The 17,752-nt window shown below is 41.2% G+C and overlaps 1 protein-coding gene across 1 annotated transcript in view; it reads right to left on the reverse strand.

Annotated features, from left to right (window-relative positions):
* The window catches only part of LOC134042395 (protein eva-1 homolog C-like), a 203,324-nt gene that overhangs the window by 137,322 nt on the left and 48,250 nt on the right, over positions 1-17,752 (reverse strand). The window contains exon 2 of the mRNA XM_062489655.1: positions 9,187-9,401. Coding sequence (XP_062345639.1) covers positions 9,187-9,401 — 215 coding nt within the window. The remainder of the gene's footprint in view (positions 1-9,186; positions 9,402-17,752) is intronic.

Here is a 17,752-nt window from a genome sequence, read left to right on the forward strand (position 1 = left end):
TCCTCAGAAATTCCCCTAGGCTCCCCTGGTCTCTTTTGTCTTCTCTCTGTTCACTTTTGTTACACCCACCTCGATATTTGGGCTTTCCCACAATCTTCTCCCTGTGCCATTAACATAAAGGCTGTTCCTGCTCTCTCTCCATGTGCCACGCTAACCAATTTTCTCCCTGCTTCAGTGACTATACTTTCTATTTTTGAGTTCTCCCTGAATGTAATATATAGAATCTTTAGCATTATAACTCTGAATGTCATGCTCTGAACAACAGCTGTTCCAGTTTCAAGTGCAATTTGAAGCTGCCTCATTTGCGGTTGCTCGTAACTTCCTAAAGCTTTCACCTTTTGGGCTGACACATGCAGGAATTCATGCCTGCCTCAAGTCTGACCTTTATTTTAAAGTTCAAACCAAAACAATCCAGGCCTTTTCTAGCAGGCAGAGAACATATGCTGTTGTTTTCCACTTACAAAGGTAATAAAATGCAGGCATTTTGTTTAAAAAGACAGGATTTAGGATGGAAAGGCTGAGAGGTGAACACTGAAAGAGGTGCCTGGGAGCATTAGCCCCAGCTTGACCATCACGTTAAAATGCAGAGAAACAGCATATTCTTTCCTCTAGGCTCATAAGGGTTGGCTGCTCACTCAGCATGTGAAATTTAATTTAATGCAAAATCCAGTGAGTTGCAAAGGAATTTAAGTGATGATCCAGCACAGATATCTCTTTTCATCTCAAAAAGCAAAGAACAACTGAAACAACTCTGGAGGGCAACACATATGGAGAGAAACTCTCTTCAAATCATTGTGCACCTGGAAGGATTTTCTGGTACTGGACAGCCATGCTTACACACAACTAGAACTAAGAATATTGAGCAAAAGAAAATAAGCAAGACCCCAAATGTTTCCTTTCCCTCTAGGGAAGCTTTCTCTCCTTAAAGGCAGTAGACTTGGGTTTTTTGTCTACAAACCTGTTCACAGCTGATGCATGGGCATTTCAAGACCCTTCAGTGTTGTGTCATGGGAGCAATTAAAACCACTTGGAAAACCTCCCAGGTTTCAGAAGAGACTGAAAATGACTTTGAAAACCTCAGCTGAGATACCTCAGCCAGCATCAGGAGCAAAGACAAGCTTCACTGACCTCAGAGAACCATGGACACAGGCAGCCTTCAGGTAGTGACACTTTGTCTTGGCTCTGCTCTAACTTTTGGCAGCTTTTGCTTATTCTTTATATTCCACGTAAGTGAAACCTACTGAGTTTTCTTCCTGTGGTGTGCAAAGGGTGGAACAGGGAAGCAAAAAACAACGCCTTAGGGAGAAACTTGTAACTAAATTAAGGAGCAAAAGTTGTCCCTGACGCTGTGAGGCTACAGAAAAAGGTGAAGTGTTCTTGGGTCTCAATATGCCATTTCCTAATTTGTTATAGTGTTCAGCTACAATTCCAATTTAATTTAACAGTAGCCTTGACTCTGAGAAGTTTCATGGGGGGAAAGAAATCAGTATTTCCTTTTCATTCACGTGACTCTATTTTACCTCCCACAAAGGGAAACATTTTTCCTGAAAATATTAAAAAAAAAATCATTATGATTTCTGATTTCCTGTACACTGTTTGAGTAATGTCTGATGTACAATGAAATATATCCATAAAGAGTAAAATAAAATTTAAAAATTGTTCAACCCTCAGCAAAAGGCATCCGGAAAAAATGCAAAGAAAATTAGCTGTAGTTGATGGTGTATTTTCTTGATTAAATTTTTTTAAAATGTTTTTACACCAGTCTTAATGTTAACTTAAAAATTTGCACATATAACTTTTACCTATCCTTACATGCACAGAAATTTTCTTTCCCTCTGCTTTCATCAGTATGTGCTATGTACCAGCATCTTCTTAAACCCTGTGCAGAACATTTGTGACCAGATGATGCCCCAAAAGTACAGTTCCCTGCAGGTCCAGGGGTTCTGGTGTTTACCAGAAGCCAAGACCTTGGCTTTCTGGCCTCACTCTCAAAAATCATACATCTAGGCAGTATCAGAGCTCTGGCAGGTGTCAGATGTTTTTTCTGAAGTATTTGAAGATGGCCAGCTAGACTGACACCAGGAAAGCTGGCAGTTCACTTGGTAGTGAGGGAATGTTTTGAGATCACATGGGTTTTGCTCAATGGATGGAAAAATGTAGGCAATTCATTCTGTTTTCCTTTTTGTTCTGGTTGTCACTGTCAGCTGAAAAGGTGGGAAAACACAACCACAAAACCAACCAGAAAGAGGCCCACAGACAATCTGGACTTGCACAGAAATAGCTCTAGTCCCACAGAACAAACCCTAACTGGGATGTACAATCAGCTCCTTATGTCTCCATGTCTGGTAGACCCCTGACAAAAGCCAAATAAAGTCACCTTAGTTTAGATTATATTATAAAAATCACTCCAACTGAGGAAGGTGGAGGAGGAATTCAGGAATTCCTGTCTGGCATGAAAGGGGAGGGAAGACACATTAATTGCACAGTGTCCCCGTTTTATAATTGTGTTACAGTGGTAAATCAGGCCTGAGGGCTGACAGTCAGTGCTCAGGAGGGAAGTTGTGGCTGTTTAAACCCATTCCATTCCCTGGTTCATGAGTGAGCTAAAAAGCCGCAAGATTTGGAAGAGATCAGAGAGCAAGAAAAGTAAATACAAGTAAAACAAACACTAATCTAACCCCTGTGATTTATGCCCTGGATTAATATCCCTGCGGTCACCTGGGTCTTAAAGCAAGGGCAGCCTCAAGCTCAAAATCATGTCTTTCTAGTGGCCACTGCAAATGAAACACATTTCTTGTGCTCATTTTGTTGTGCTCATTTGCTAAGTAATTGCTTGTGCTCATTAGATAACAACCTTTTAAATGAGGAGCTGGACGGGAGCTCTGTAAGGAGGCCATCCCCAGCCATTCCCAAGGGCACACTCGTTTTCAGCCTGTCTCTTCAAATCACTCTTCAAGAAGTGCTTTCCCTGCACACTTAAAATAAACCACAACTGAGCTTAACACCCAAGGCAATTAAACTTATCTCAGTTCTTGGTCCCTCGGAGCAGTTCATAGATTCAACACGTTTGGGGCGAAACTTTGGACCCAATGAAGCCAATGGTGAAACTCAAAGGGAACAAGGACTTTGCCACAGGGCTGCTCCCCATACAGCCTCCATCTTCAAAGGACCATAAGGATGACTGCAGGGCATGTCAGTCATGCATGAAATTACACAGAGGAGCCCTACTAAATAATTGCCCAAATTGTGTATTGCTGGGGAGACTAATTCACAGAGCCAGCTTCATGAATGTATCAGAGCCATGTGCAGTCAAATGAAGATGGAGAGAGATTTGTACTAAGAACTTTATGCAAGAAGATACCAGTAATTTTAAGCATTTTTAGATCAAATTCAGTCCAGGCATGGCTATTATGGTGGAGTTACACCAACATTTATCTTGGTGCACCTTCAGAGTTTTTGCAATGGGAAGAAGTAAATACAACAAACAAGGCAGCAGGAACTCTCCCTACAGCACAGTGCATTCATAATGGCTTCATGTCACATTTCATTTGAATTTTGGTGCTCTTTTATGTACCCTTGAACACTCATAATACTTTAAAACATGTTATAAACTTAGTGCTTTCAAGCTGAAAACTTAGTTACAGGTCCTGTTTCTGGACACCGAACATGCATCTCTATTCATTCATGCAAATTACTGAAGTCCATGGAGCAAGATTTCCCAAGAACCAGCAACAGGGAAGCACAGGCTACACGAGGAAGTGAAATCCATGCTGATGATGTGCCTGCCTGTGGTTTCATCAAGCCACCGTCCCAGCCTGCTCCTCTAGAAACTAGTTCAGCTTTGCCCAAATTACTGCATCCCATCTGTGCATCTCTTGAAGAAGAGATCAAAGGCCCTGAATCCTGGTCTATAGCAGGTTTTAGGGCTCTACTATCTCTTATCACTCTCCCTGGACCTTGCAGTGCTCACAGCAGAGTCAGCAGGAGGGATCTATGCCCATATTATGTTATATGATTCACATAAACACACCAGACTGTGAAATAAAGAACTGAAAACTGGGCATGCATTCCCTGTCACCAGCTCTTCTATGGGAGTAGTAAATGCCAGCAGGACATTAGATCAGACAGCAGTGGGCTGGGATGTTAAAACACCAGCAGGATTCACCAGTGCTCCTCTGGCAGGCCTTTAAAAGAGCCCAAAAGCAGCAATTCACTAAGAGTAGCAAGATGTTCACCAAATAGAAGCCCCTGATAAAACCTGCATTACAAATATCACCTAATTAACATTACCTACATTTCCTAACAGTAGGAAACTTAATCTGTATGCAGGGTCAACTTCAAAGGGAGAGGAGGTCTGAGATGAAGAAATACAAAAGGATGCATAACCAAAAGTCATGGGATTAAAGAAAGGGAAAGCTTAAAACACAGAGTGGGAAAAAATCCCTGGGAGCAAACCATTACATTGTCAAGCAGGGTCTTAGTGGCAATGATGGAAGTTTAAATTTAGAGTAAACAAAGCATTAGGAGGCTTACACCCCAGGGAGCAGTCCTGCCTCATCAGGGAGACAGGCTGCACTGGCCACCTCTGCCTCCAGTGCCTCTCCTCCTGCAGGACATAATCACTCTGCTCTGATGAGCTGTTTCAGTCAAGCCAAAGATTTGAAAGACACAGCAATTTAGAGATTGTCTGTGACCTCTGCATCCAACAGTTCTACTTTCAAATAATTAGCTGGGGGAGCCACTTGCCAGACAGTTCTATTTCACCTTAGGCAAGATTCATGAATGAAACTGCACTGGTTCTGTGATTTTTAACTGCAACTTTGGCAGTGCAGTAACCTCTTCTGGACCCTGAGCTCCCTGCTTACCATCTTCTGCAAAACAATTAATATGGTCTGAAAAAGAGTTGCCCATACTGCTCTTTAGTTCACTGATGTTTTTGAGACTGAAACCTTCCTTGATCAAACTGCCTAGAAACTGTAGAGTTCTAATATGCAATACAACCATGGGTTCTCCTCCCAATGTTACTGATGACCCTTATTCTTCCTTTCTCCCAGTTTCTTCCTTCTTTCCCCCTGACCATCATCATCTTATCAATGTTCAGTCATGAGAAAGGGCCCTTTCTCATTCCTGTTGAGGCCACTTAGGGCTGTGACATCAGTGGGACCATGCAATATCTGGTGACTGGACATGTCAGGAGCCATTGTTCTTGGCCTGCCAAGAAAGCTGAAGCAGTTGGGAATGTTTCCTCTTACTTGCCATTTTACATTTAATCCAGAATAACTGGGGAAAACAAAATCCACTCTGGAAACAGCAACACCAGCCCTCTCTTTTTGTGATCAGCAGCTGGGTTGTGCTTTGAGAGCCATTTCTGGAAAGTTTATCTCATCTTTCCATCAGCAAAGAGGTCAGCTCCCTTTTGCTTCTGTTTTTTAGTTTGTTTGTTTTGGTTTTTTTTGTGGTTTGTTTGCTTGTTTTTTTGGAGGTTGTTTTTTGGGGTTTTTTGGTATTTTTTGGTTTTTTGTTATTTTGGGGGTTTTTTGATTTTTGGTTTTTGGTGTTTTTGGTTGTTTTTTTCTTTGTTTGTTTGTTTTTTGTTGTTGTTTTTATTGGGGGTTTTTTGGTTGTTTTTTTGTTTCACATAAACATTCCTGGTGGATGAAAATTTTAAAAAGGGAGAGGAAGAGTTCAGGGAATCCTGTGGTCAGCATGCAAGGAATCTGCTCCCTTTTGTAGGGCTGCTGGAGCAACAGAAGGAGACGGTGGCAGCAGAGGTGTCCTGTCTCTCCCTGAAGGACAAAAGGAAATACCACATCAGCAGCACTAGTGATTCTTGTCACCAAGAACTTGTTGTCCTTGAGACTGTTGAAAGAGACCCAGGGCACAGGCCATGCCCACAGGCCCTCCCCAGATCAGCTAATCTTCCTAAGGCAGTCAGGATTCAGCTCCAGAGCACCTACCAAACACAGCTCCTCTTGGGGAAATGAGTGACACGGTCAAATATTGCCCTCAAAAAAGAATCTATCTGCTGATTTCAACACCTGTACATATGAAGAGAGAAGTTAGCCCTCAATCATTTTGATAAATTTCGGGGGGCAGAATTAAGTGGTTCTCCAGGACTTTCTGTTTTCTTCACAAATAAACTGTGGTTTTATTTTCTGCCAATTTATCAAAATGAGAAAATTGCAGGTAATCAGTTGTAAAGTATAATATAGTTTTCTGGTATTAAGCAAGCATATTAGCCAACCATTAGACATTGTCCCATACAGACCTAGAGTAGTTCACTGCCAAAAACAAGTGGCATCAGAATTGATCCAGAATTCATCCTTCCAGTACATAAAGGGGGCTTACAAGAGGCTTACAAGAAGGGTGTGCAGTCATACAACAAGGGGGAAAGGCCTTGAGGTGAAGAAGGGTGAGATTAGATTAGATATTAGGAAGAAATTCTTTACGCAGAGCGCGGTGAAGAATTGGAACAGACAGCCCAGTTCTGGTTGTCCCATCCCTGGGAGTTTTCAAGGCCAGATTGGATGGGGGTTTGGGCAGCCTGATCTAGTGGAAGGTGTCCCTGCCCATGGCAGAGGGTTGGGATGAGATGATCTTTAAGGTCCCTTCCAACCCAGACTATTCTATAAATCTGTGATGATTTGTCAAAATCAAATCAAAATTTGTCCAAAGTCTTTGTGCATTTGGAAAGCTTGTACTGAATCTTACATTATAGTGTTAGAATAACAGAAATGTGTAGTCTGAGGTCACTGGGTCACTGCCTTAATATCTCATATGTACTCTCCCAGGCGGTCTGCAAACCAAAACAAGGGACTAAAGCAAGGAATCCTGGCAGCCAATCACATAAAGCTGAATTAGTAATGGTTTTCTCAGTGTAATCAACTTCTTCTTTTCCCTTTTTAGCATCGAAACAATGTCTGAACTGGACATTTATAGTGGAGAGAAATTGTAAATGGGAGTTTACACACACAGCTAGTGTTTGCAGGGAACAGAGTTAATAAATGCCCCTCACACTCTCTCCAGACCATTCTCCAGAGAAGCAGCAAATTTATACAGTCATGGGTTTGATTAGACACAGTGATTTTATATACTTAGTTATGACGGGTTTGGTTTGGCTGACTTTTTCAATTACTGACAACCAGATAATACACACAATCGGTCCTGCCTGTAGCAGTCATATATCTGAGTTGCAAAACCACAAAAATACATGCAATTTCCTTGTCTACAGCTTTCCAATTTTCCTAAACACATGCATTTCCTACCAGTGAGCTGCAGGCAGCTTGCCATTCAGCTTGTGAAGTTCCTGTCTTACCCCTCAGAGGCCTCACCCCCTCCAGAGAGAGAAGATGAGATTCATCTCTGGCATTCAGACTCATCCTACCTTGGACAATCACAACGCATGGAGGGGTCAAAGCCACATCTGGGGGCACCAAGGAGGCTGTGAGTCTCCTCCAAAAAGACTCAGGAACTTGCCAAAGGTGTCCCAAGAAATTTGTGGCAGAAGAGAGAATGTCAGCTGCTTTCCCAGCACATCTGCATCCCCAAAAATGGGTTAATAATAGTGTTTTGGTCTCACTCATGTAACAAATGTACTGCACAAGGGAACTGCTGCAGGACTACCTACAGAGACCACAATACTCACTCTGATAAACAGGGACTGGGAATTACAAGTGGCCTAAATATTGAAGGCAATGCTAATGGGGAACAGGTCTGAGGACATAAAAAGCTAAGAGAGGTAGGTAAGGGTTTCTTTTCAATTCCTCCTACACATAAACCATGAAATGGAAAGCCTAGGCTAACATCTTCCCTCTTCTCAAGTTCTTCCAGATATCTTAAGTGGGCCACTCACCCACAAGGGTTGAGGCAATGCTCATAGCTATCAATCACCTTGGAAAATGAAATGTTGCAAGTAAAATTTTCAGTAAATCAATAGAAGAAGGGAAGGTTGACCTCTGCCAAAGATTTCTTTCCATGTTCTCCCACCCTAAACAACACAACTGCCTATCCTCTGTTTCATTATGAACTTTTGCTATCATATCTGGGAAAACCTTTCACAGATAAGGACCACATCCTCCCATACTACAGCTCAGCTTTTTACTGTGCAGTGGAAGTGCCATGAGGGCAACTTCAAATCTTTCAGTTAAAGGGTTACACTGCAGCCAAACACCAACCTTGTGCAAATTCTTGAGAACTTACTACTGGCATTTGGAAGCCAAAGCACTCACATCAACTTTTTAAAAAATTCTGTAAATGTATCTTAAAAACCATGGATGCAAGAGCGAGAAGTGATGTGGAAAACTCTGGCCTTTAACCAAATTATAAAAGAAATTACTCACTAACCCTGTTGGTTCATTAGTCTACTATAAATTTTTATTATGAGTTATTATTGATTCTAAGCCATAAACACACTGGATGACTGAGAGCTCTGCCCAAAAGTTTTCACAGTCCCAAATCCAGAACTTGGAAAAACTTGTGCTTGCTTCAACACCCAGGGGCAGACCCTATTCATCTCAACAACATCAGCCAACTCCTGTTTCTAATTTTAGTTGTTCCTACTGGCAGTTGAGTAACACTGGCACCTTCCAAATAATCTTTTGATTTCTTGACGTCAGATGTGCTCTTGGGACGATACACAGAGACAACTTTCCCTGCACAAATGGTCAGAGCTTATTAACTACTGGGGGAAGTTATGAGTTTAAGTGATGTATGACCACTTACAGAGGCCTAAGAGCCAAATGAGTCACAATAAGTAAAGCCAAGGATTCTCTCTGAGTTTCAAGTTACCAAAGTTAAAGCCTCTTGAAATAGGATCTAAAGCAAAAAGAATGTTACAGCAACTTCTGAATGTGTTGAAAAAGCTAATAATTGGGAAGGAAAACTATAAAAATAATGCTCTTCAACCCAGTCAAACGTAATGCAGTCCTGAAGTGTAATTCTCCTTCAACCACATTCCTGAACTGTTACTGACTAGAGTTGCAGGAAAACTAAGAAATCCACCATCAAAATCTAATTCAGTCCTGTCTAAACTACAAGGATGAATTATCCACTAAGCTCTGTGAGATTGCAGAGCTCCTGTGCTAGGTAACATGGCTCAAGACTGGTTTGTGCAGCATCAATGCTGAGAGCTGCTGAATGGCCAAGGAAAGGTGAAGTTCAAAATTAAGAAATGCATTTTAACAATACCTGAAGAGAAGTGCCAACTGAACAGGCAACATCTTCTTTAATTAAAGTCGCATAGGAGTGGGGATAGCGAGAAGGACACAGCTGATGACTTGGTACAATTCGGCCATAAAAAGAAGATTGGATGCTGATGGTGGTTCTGTGGGGACATCTCAGGGACACATATTCTCCATCACAGGCATGGTCAGTGTAATTCTTTAGTACCTGTGATATGTAACCTGCAAAAACCGTAACAAAAGCAATCATTAGTGAAAAACAGTTAACATTTAGGTGATTTACAGCAGTGCAGCCAACAAACACAAAAGAACAGGTAATGAGGGATGTAGATTTTATTACTCATCTCACAAAAGTGCAAAGGAGAGACAGGATGACAGGGAGATTAGGGACACCTGGTGATTTGACCTTCAGCAACGTTTCATATCCTTAGTGGAAGCAACATTTGGATTCTCTAAACTCTTAAATCATACAAGTTATTCTCATCAGCATATCTGTCAAGTTTACAGGAAATGCAGCTGAGCCAGACTCATCATTTAGACTCAGTCTAGATGCCACATACAATTTTTGGCCCCCCAGTACAAGACAGATTTCCATAAACTGGAGTGAGCACAGAAAGCCACCAAAAAGGCTGCAAGATGGAGCACCTTCCCTGTAAGAAGTAGCTTCTTCAGCCTGGAGAAGAGACAACTTTGGGAGAAAATAACAGCAGCCTGCCAGTATCTACTGTGAGGTTATCAAAGAGATGGAGCCAGGCTCCTCACGGTAGGAGAATGAGAAATACCAGGCACAATAAGAAACAAGAGTTTTAGACCAGATATATGGAACAACTCCTTCAGAGAGCAGTCAAGCAGTGGAGCAGCTTGCCCAGAGAAGCTGTGCAGCCTACATTATTGGAAGTATTCAACACATTACTGGATAAAGCTCTGAGCCATCTGGTCTGACATTCTAGTGTAGTAGGTTAGACTAGAGAAGTCCCTTCCAACCTCGCTTTTCCTATAAACCAATGATCATGGGCAAAAAGGTCCAAATGCAGAGTCACTAAGGGGAAAGTTGGGGTACAATTGGTTGTATGAGGCCCTATTCCATCCTGGCACACCAGTCACATCTTTGATCTCCTTTCACATTATACCATTTTAATTCTTCTGGCTGCACCTTCTGTTCTAAGCCTTTGACACTTCCTCAGAGCTTTGATTCCTCTCTAAGTCTGCACAGTCACAATGTTTTAGAAAGAAAACACTGCACAGAACCAAATCTCTGTTTTCTTAGAGGATTATGTTATCCACTATAATGACATTGTTGACAAGAATAAAGCAGTGGGACAAAGTCTCATTAAAATTACACTGAGTCAAAAGGGCTAATTACAGTCAGGTTGCCATGGGAACTCCCAAACAATCCTAATTTTGTCACACTCAGGGAAGCTTCCCTGTTGCTGATATGGAGACATCCATACAGGGAACACTACAGCATATGCCACATCAATGTCAGCCATGGTTCCATTCAACCCCACAGATCTCCTCTCTGCAATGGGTTTGAAAGTCCCCTTCCCACTACTGCCACCAGCACAAGCCTACAAGAAGCCACCCCACAATGCCTGCCCCTATCTTCCTCTGTGGAGGAAGACAGAGAGAGGACATGGTGGGATGGCTGCTGCTATACTCTTAAGAGATAGAACAGAGAAAGAAGACAAATCAATTAAATGAAACAATCCCTGGAAAAGTTCCTAAAAGGGACCATAAAACTTGTTTTTTCAAAAATAAAGACTATTCTCTTGGTGACCAATAATCAGAGAATGACTTAGCTTGTTACCTTTGAAAGTCATCTAGTCCAGCCTTCTGTTCAAAGCAGGGCCAGTTTAGCCCAGCTTTCCCAGTTCTGAACATCCCCGAGGGTGGAGCCTCCACAACCTCTCTGAGAACCCTGTGCCAAAGCTTAACAACTGTCACTGCAACTTTTCAGAGAGAAGACTGTTCCATTTTGTCTATATCTTTAGGTACTTTAAAACAGTAATTAGATCCCACTTTCCTAATTTTTTACTTCTAGATGACCCATATCCAGACATTTTACTGGGAACAGCTCTTCTTCCATGCCAACCCCAAGAATTAGCTCATGAGTGCTGTGAAAGACCACTAGTCTCAACAAATTTCAAGGTGTCTAAAACAACTACAATTACTGTTCTTAGAGAAAATTAACACACAGTAATTTAGCTTCATCATTCAAGCTGCCACTCCGGGGACTGGATTCTTTGATTTCTCTAAATTTTAGCCTGTAGTCCTTACTTAACAGGTCTGTTGCTGCAGTGCCTCAAGGTGTGAGCCAAATAAATATTTACTCAAATCAGTGTATTAATTTCCAAGTCTCAAGGGCAGCATTTGCTTACAAGAAAAACGCTGAGACACAGCCCAAATTATCAGTGAGTGACAGGGCTGCATCAGATCAGGAAAAAGCACTATTTAATTTAGTGCATTTATCTCACTTGTTCAAGGAAGTACTCTGAGACAAAATGAACTACTGGGGTGGACCTCTTTCCCCAGCTGGTAGAATACATGCCCTGGGGGTGCTGCACATCTAGTCCTGGAATTAGTTCAGCTCTCTCCCTCAAAAGTAAGGCAACTATGCAGGATGGCCATCAGGGCAAGCAAACCAGAAATGGCATCAGAATACCTCACAAAATATTGAAATGCACTTTCCACACTGTTACTCCAGTGCATTAGGACTTTTCCCTGAGGCCACCCTATTAAGAACCCAGAGAAATACAACCAAAGTGCAGCCAGGATTCTACTGTCTCCTCTGCATATTCAACTATTCTGTGGGAACAGCCTCCTACAGCATGCCTTTCATACTGCCAGTTCAGGACCAGGGAAGGTTTCAGCCCCTGCAATTAGTACAGATCACTTGTTGAAACAGCTCCTTCCTCTCATCTTCCACCAGCAATCTCAAAATAACTTGAGTTCACTCAAGCTCAAGATATTGAAGGAATTGAATGCTTTGATGGTGATTGATCTAAAATAAACAAAGCACAATGTCTGAAACTCTGGCACTGACCACTGTCAGGGAGAAGATACTGGATTAGGCATGGGCATGGTCACGGAGGAGATGATGTTCTTCAAAGTGCAAAAAGCTGTAGAGCATTATTGCTATATTTTTTCTCTTGAAGTGTGTCAGATTTGTATTATTTCATTGGTAGTTCTTTTGAAAGTGTTGGCATTTCATTACCCATTGATTCATGGTTCAGTAACCCAAAATCTGAATTCTTTTTAGGACCGTTGTTGAATTTACAGTAATAAGTCTCCAAGTAGCCTTTTATAACCTTACGTGTGGTACCAGGGAGGGAACTACTGGGACTCCCTTTGCTGAATGAAATACTTAAACATGAAGCCAATGGCAGGTGTCTGAGGACTTGAATAGAAATTGTATACCCACTTGTATACCAGGGTAAGACAATGTTAGAGCAAGTGGTTATTTGACCTTTTCTTAAAATATATATATTTCATTTGAAAACATGTTAAAAGCAACAGAGAAATCTAAATAATTAAGCCCATTGAACCTTTTTGAAATGCTTCATGTTTTGAAAACCTGGGATGAAGAAACAACCTCGAAGTGTTTTGGGGTTAGCACTTCTCTTTTTTTAAGGATTGTGTCAAGGATGTCAAATCTTTGATGGTGGACTTTCCTGCTCCAAATTAAACCAAAGTATAGAACTCCAGAGTCAAACATCTGCTTAATTAAAAAAACACTGTCACCACCAAAACAAGGATTTACACTCTGGAGATATAATAAACAACCAAAAGAAATGCATCACAAAAATGACAGAACATTTTTCCCTCAAAAAAGAAGGAATAGTTCCGTTCAAACAACATTTGCAATTTATTTTCCCAAAGTGTGGGGTTTACCTGCTATCAGTCATCAGCAATTATCTTACACTACTCACCAAATACAATGCTTAATGTTGACTGTAACTTTATCCCTCCCAGCAATGTCAGCTCCCAAGAAGCATTTGAACCATTGCCTCTCCAGGAAACTGTTGATCAGCTCTCATTCAACAGTCAGTTCTAAATCCTAACACATATGGAGGAAAGAGAAACATAACAGTTTCATACAGAATATCACCATTTTACAGGAACTGTAAACCTAAACATCCTCCTTTAATACTCTCATGGAGCTACAGGCCTTCTTCATTTTTGAAACCAAAGCAGCTGATGGAGCAGTTCACAAAAGCACAGATGGCATAAGAGCTTCCACCCCATCCAGAAGTAGGAATATACAGCCTCCAGTGCATAAAGAAGCTTTATAAGTCCAGTGAGGGGCATTTCACAGGGGCACAAAGTGATAGGACAAGACAGAATGGCATTAAACTAAAAAAAGTCTCCTCTTAGATAGAAATTCTTTACTGCAAGGATACTGAGGCACTGGCACAGGTTGCCTAGAGAAGCTGTGGCTACACCATCCCTGGAAGTGTCCAAGGCCAGACTGGATGGAGCTTGGAGCAACCTGGGATAGTGGAAGATGTCCCTGCCTATGGTAGGGGATTGGAATGAGATGGTCTTTAAGGTCCCTTCCAACACAAACTGTTCTATGATTCCATGAGTCTATGAGTCTTTAACTGTTCTATAGTAACACCACAGCACACAAACATTCATTCATATATCCCATTTAACCATGGCTGTCTAAATCCAGCAAGTTCTCTTCTCCTGCTTCCACTAAAACCAGTTCTAGTTTTGCTTGCCAAGGCACATAGCAACACACCAGCTTGCCAATCCTCAGAGCAGAGATTTTGTCTTTCACCAGGGAACATCTCTGTAGGAATGTGCTGGAAGAATAGAGACAATCACAATAGAACTAACTCTTTTTACAGTTTGGATGTGATCCAAAACTTCTAATAAATTACAAGAAAATTCAAAGTATTCTAATGGTTAATGAACTACTACATATAATTAATGCCAGAGCTTCATAAACATCTGCATCGAGCTATATCCAAGCTATTGTAATGTCTTCTTAAAATATCCCATTTTGACCTCTTGTGGTTACAAATACAGGAGTACATGCATATCACAGAGACAAATCAACTTCTGTAAAAAAAGAAAAAAAAAGGGCTTTCTACTTAGAAATAAGCAATTTCCCAATATCTGAAACACATGGAGTCAATGCAATTAACTGCAAGTGAATTAAATATTCCCTTGTTGCTGGTTGACACAGATTCATTTATTTTTAATCTACTTATTTTCCAAATCCATATTGTTTTTTCAGTATCTGCTGCCATTTTCTTCAAATTTCCTCAGTTTTCTTGCAGATGTTTTACAGATACTGAATGTGAAACAGAACTTTTTCCAGGAGATACCTTAATGGAGTACTTTCGCAGAGTTCAGACAACCCCTAAACCACACTGGTTTTCAGGCAGACTGTGGACTGGACAATTTCAGCTTATTCTTTATGGGCAGAGCACTGATATTCCTAACATCTCACAGAAACAGTGCAGAGCCAGTGGAGTCGAGTGACAGCCACGAGGATGGGCCAACAGGGCTGAAACGTGACCCCAGACAAGGCTTAAAGCCAGAGCAGGGAACTCAATTAGTGCATTTCATACCAGGCATTACTGATAATCCTGTGGTTGTAGCAGTAAAAGCAGCTCTCTCAAATCACAGAGCAGCCCATACAGACAAGTAAGGTTTGTTTTGCTTTGTTACTAATGCTGGAGATTGAAATGCTCTATAACAATCCTTTCACAGAGAGATCTGCTTTCAGTTCAGCTACTCCCCAAGCCTTTCACCTTTCAGATACCATACAGCTCTGAACAAACCTGAACGTATTGTAGGCATATTTAGGAAAATATTTTTATTTTAAGTCAACAGTTCCCTGCCCACTATCTGATCTTCTGTACCTCAGCTACAGCTCCAAACAGCATCCAGTGTTAACTCAGAAAAATGGTTTTGAAAGAAGAGTGAATTTAGAACTGCATCTGAATGCCAACATTTCAAGGTTAAACAAGGTAAGGTTTTGTAAATGCTGATCAGTATTTCATAGCTCTCCCAGGTTTGTGAAGGGATGAGAAAGTACTGGAAGTTAGATTGGTGAAGATTGGGGTGACAGGACTAAAAACACTGTCCTTTTCAATTCTGCAGGCTTGAATATTGCACAGATACCATTGAGGATTATTGCTAATTATTCCCTTAAAGTCCCTAACTCTAAACTGCTACAAAATTTAATAAAACACTACAGCTTTTCCACAGACAGTTGGAATTACTCTGGAGAATTAAAAAAGCAACTCCAACTGCAAGTATTTTTGGTCTAGAGCTTTAAACAATAGGTCTAAAAATTCAATACAAAAAAAATCTCTTTTGCTGTTTGAATATCATCCTAGATTATTTTCTTTGACTGTCCCATAAATCCATAGTTTCTTCAGAGCTTACTTTTTTGCTAAAACAAGTTTTAAGATTTTTACAGCCATGGAGAAATACTTTTTTTCTGATATTCTACGTTTTGAAAAGACAAATGGACAGAGTTTAAATTTCTTTTTTTTTTTTTTTTTTTTAATGCTTGAATCAGGAAATATTTATCCTGGAAGGACTTCCTGCAGGTCACCCAGCCCAAACTGCTGCTTGGAGTATATGATCAATATCAAAGTGAAATCAAGCTGCTCAGCACCTTGTTCAGCCCTGAGCAAGGGCTGCCAACAACAGGGATTCCCCAGCCTCTGAGGCACCTCTGCCACGGCTTCACCACCCTTGTCATTCAAATTTTTTTTCAAATAAGTGCTGATAATTTCCCCTGTCACAACTTATGTTCCTTGCCTCCTGCCTTGTTAGTTTGCACCTCTGAGAGGAGCCCAGCTTTGGTTTATGTACAACCATTTTCAGGAAGCAGAAGGAAGTATCTGAATACTGCTTAGCTTTCTCTTCTTCATCATTCCTCCTATGCCACGTGCTTCAAACAATCAAGGTTCAAACAATCCTCCTGGCCCTCCACTGGATTCCCTCCAGTTTGTCAGAGTTTCTCCTAGTATTGTGTACCAGTATCATGATTGGTGATTCAAGGTGTTGACCATCCACTTCCTTTGGACTTGAATTTCTAAAAAAATTTATTTGCCTAGCGGTATAGTTTCAGGCAGCCACAATTTTGCAACAAAATTTGACAATACAGAGAATTTGGAAGGCACTGCACCAGGACTTCACCAGCTTGCAACCCTCTCTCCAGCTTTGGGAGGCAGGTATGAAAGCAGCCACGAGACAAATAGTGCTGAGACCAGAGAGGCTTTGAGCTGTCTACAGGAGGTCCAAGACAGCTATGGGAAGACCAGGAGTCAGCAAAGAAGCCCCTCTGTATGCTTCCATCTGTGTGAAGTGACTGGGCATCACAGGGCCAAGAGCCACATGGACTGTCTGGGGCCAGTTTTCAGAGGATCACATTGAATGTATGTGCACATTTCTTACTATCAGGTTTTCATCCTGCTCAGCTGGAGAGGGGAGCAGGATGAGGCCACTGGTGCTGTTTGTGTTTGTGGGGAAGCCGAGTGTCTCTGCCTGTGACCCGAGTGGCCTGACCCACCCACACTGTCAGGAAGAGCTGCTGAGCACCACAGCTGCCTGCACCTGGGGACACAGGGATCTTGCTTCTCTGCCTCTATCAGCCTGCCAGATGTGGCAACTCCTAACCCTTCCCACTAAAAATTCCGTGTGTGTGTGTGTGTGTGTGTGTGTGTGTGTGTGTAAATAAGAAATATATTTATATGTAGACATATACACACACACGTGTGTTCAAAAAACCAAGCAATTTTGCAGAATATTTTACCTAATTTAAGTTACAGGAGAGCCTGAGCCCCACTACAACTGATGAGTTCATATTTTGCAGTACTAAATTTCTTAGAATGCTTTGTTAGAATAGTGTCATAACTTCATAAGTATTAATACATTATACATGTAATATGGCAGTGTTCCAGCATTATAAATATTAATGTCTTGCTTTAATTGAAAAAAAATGATAACTTTCAGTAGTATTATGTGTCAAACACATGAACTATATTGCACATAGTGCAATCAAATTTATAAAATACATCTTATAGCATAACCAGGTCATCTTGGGAAGCCTTATGGGGTTTGTTCAGTACTCAGAGAATGAGAGCTGTGATTTTGAGAGATTTAGACTATACTTCCAACAGCCCCCAAAGGTCAGTTCCACACCCTGTGACAAGCTGGGCACTATTTCATTCCAGAGATACATCTGCAGTAAGGCTTAAGGTCATCACTTTACATCTGAAGGAACTACATGGGTGATACTTCCTGAGCAGCTTCAACTGGCTCCTTCTCCTTGGCTCTCAACCAAGTCCTTTCCAAAACACAGCCATCCCACACGTAAATCATGGCACTGCTCACTCTGGTATTGCCACTGCATTCTAAGTAGCAATAAAGAGCCATGCAGCTCTTCTAAATTAAGTTATAACACATTTATTTTATTCAAAGGACAGTTTTATCTAGGTGGTTTATATACAAGAGATTTTTAATAGCAAAACTACAGATGTAACCAGTCTGCCATAATTATATCCATGCAACACTTCATGATACATGCATGACTACTAATGTAC

This window comes from Cinclus cinclus, chromosome 3, assembly GCF_963662255.1.
Source record: "Cinclus cinclus chromosome 3, bCinCin1.1, whole genome shotgun sequence".
In the NCBI taxonomy this organism is placed as follows: Eukaryota; Metazoa; Chordata; class Aves; order Passeriformes; family Cinclidae; genus Cinclus; species Cinclus cinclus.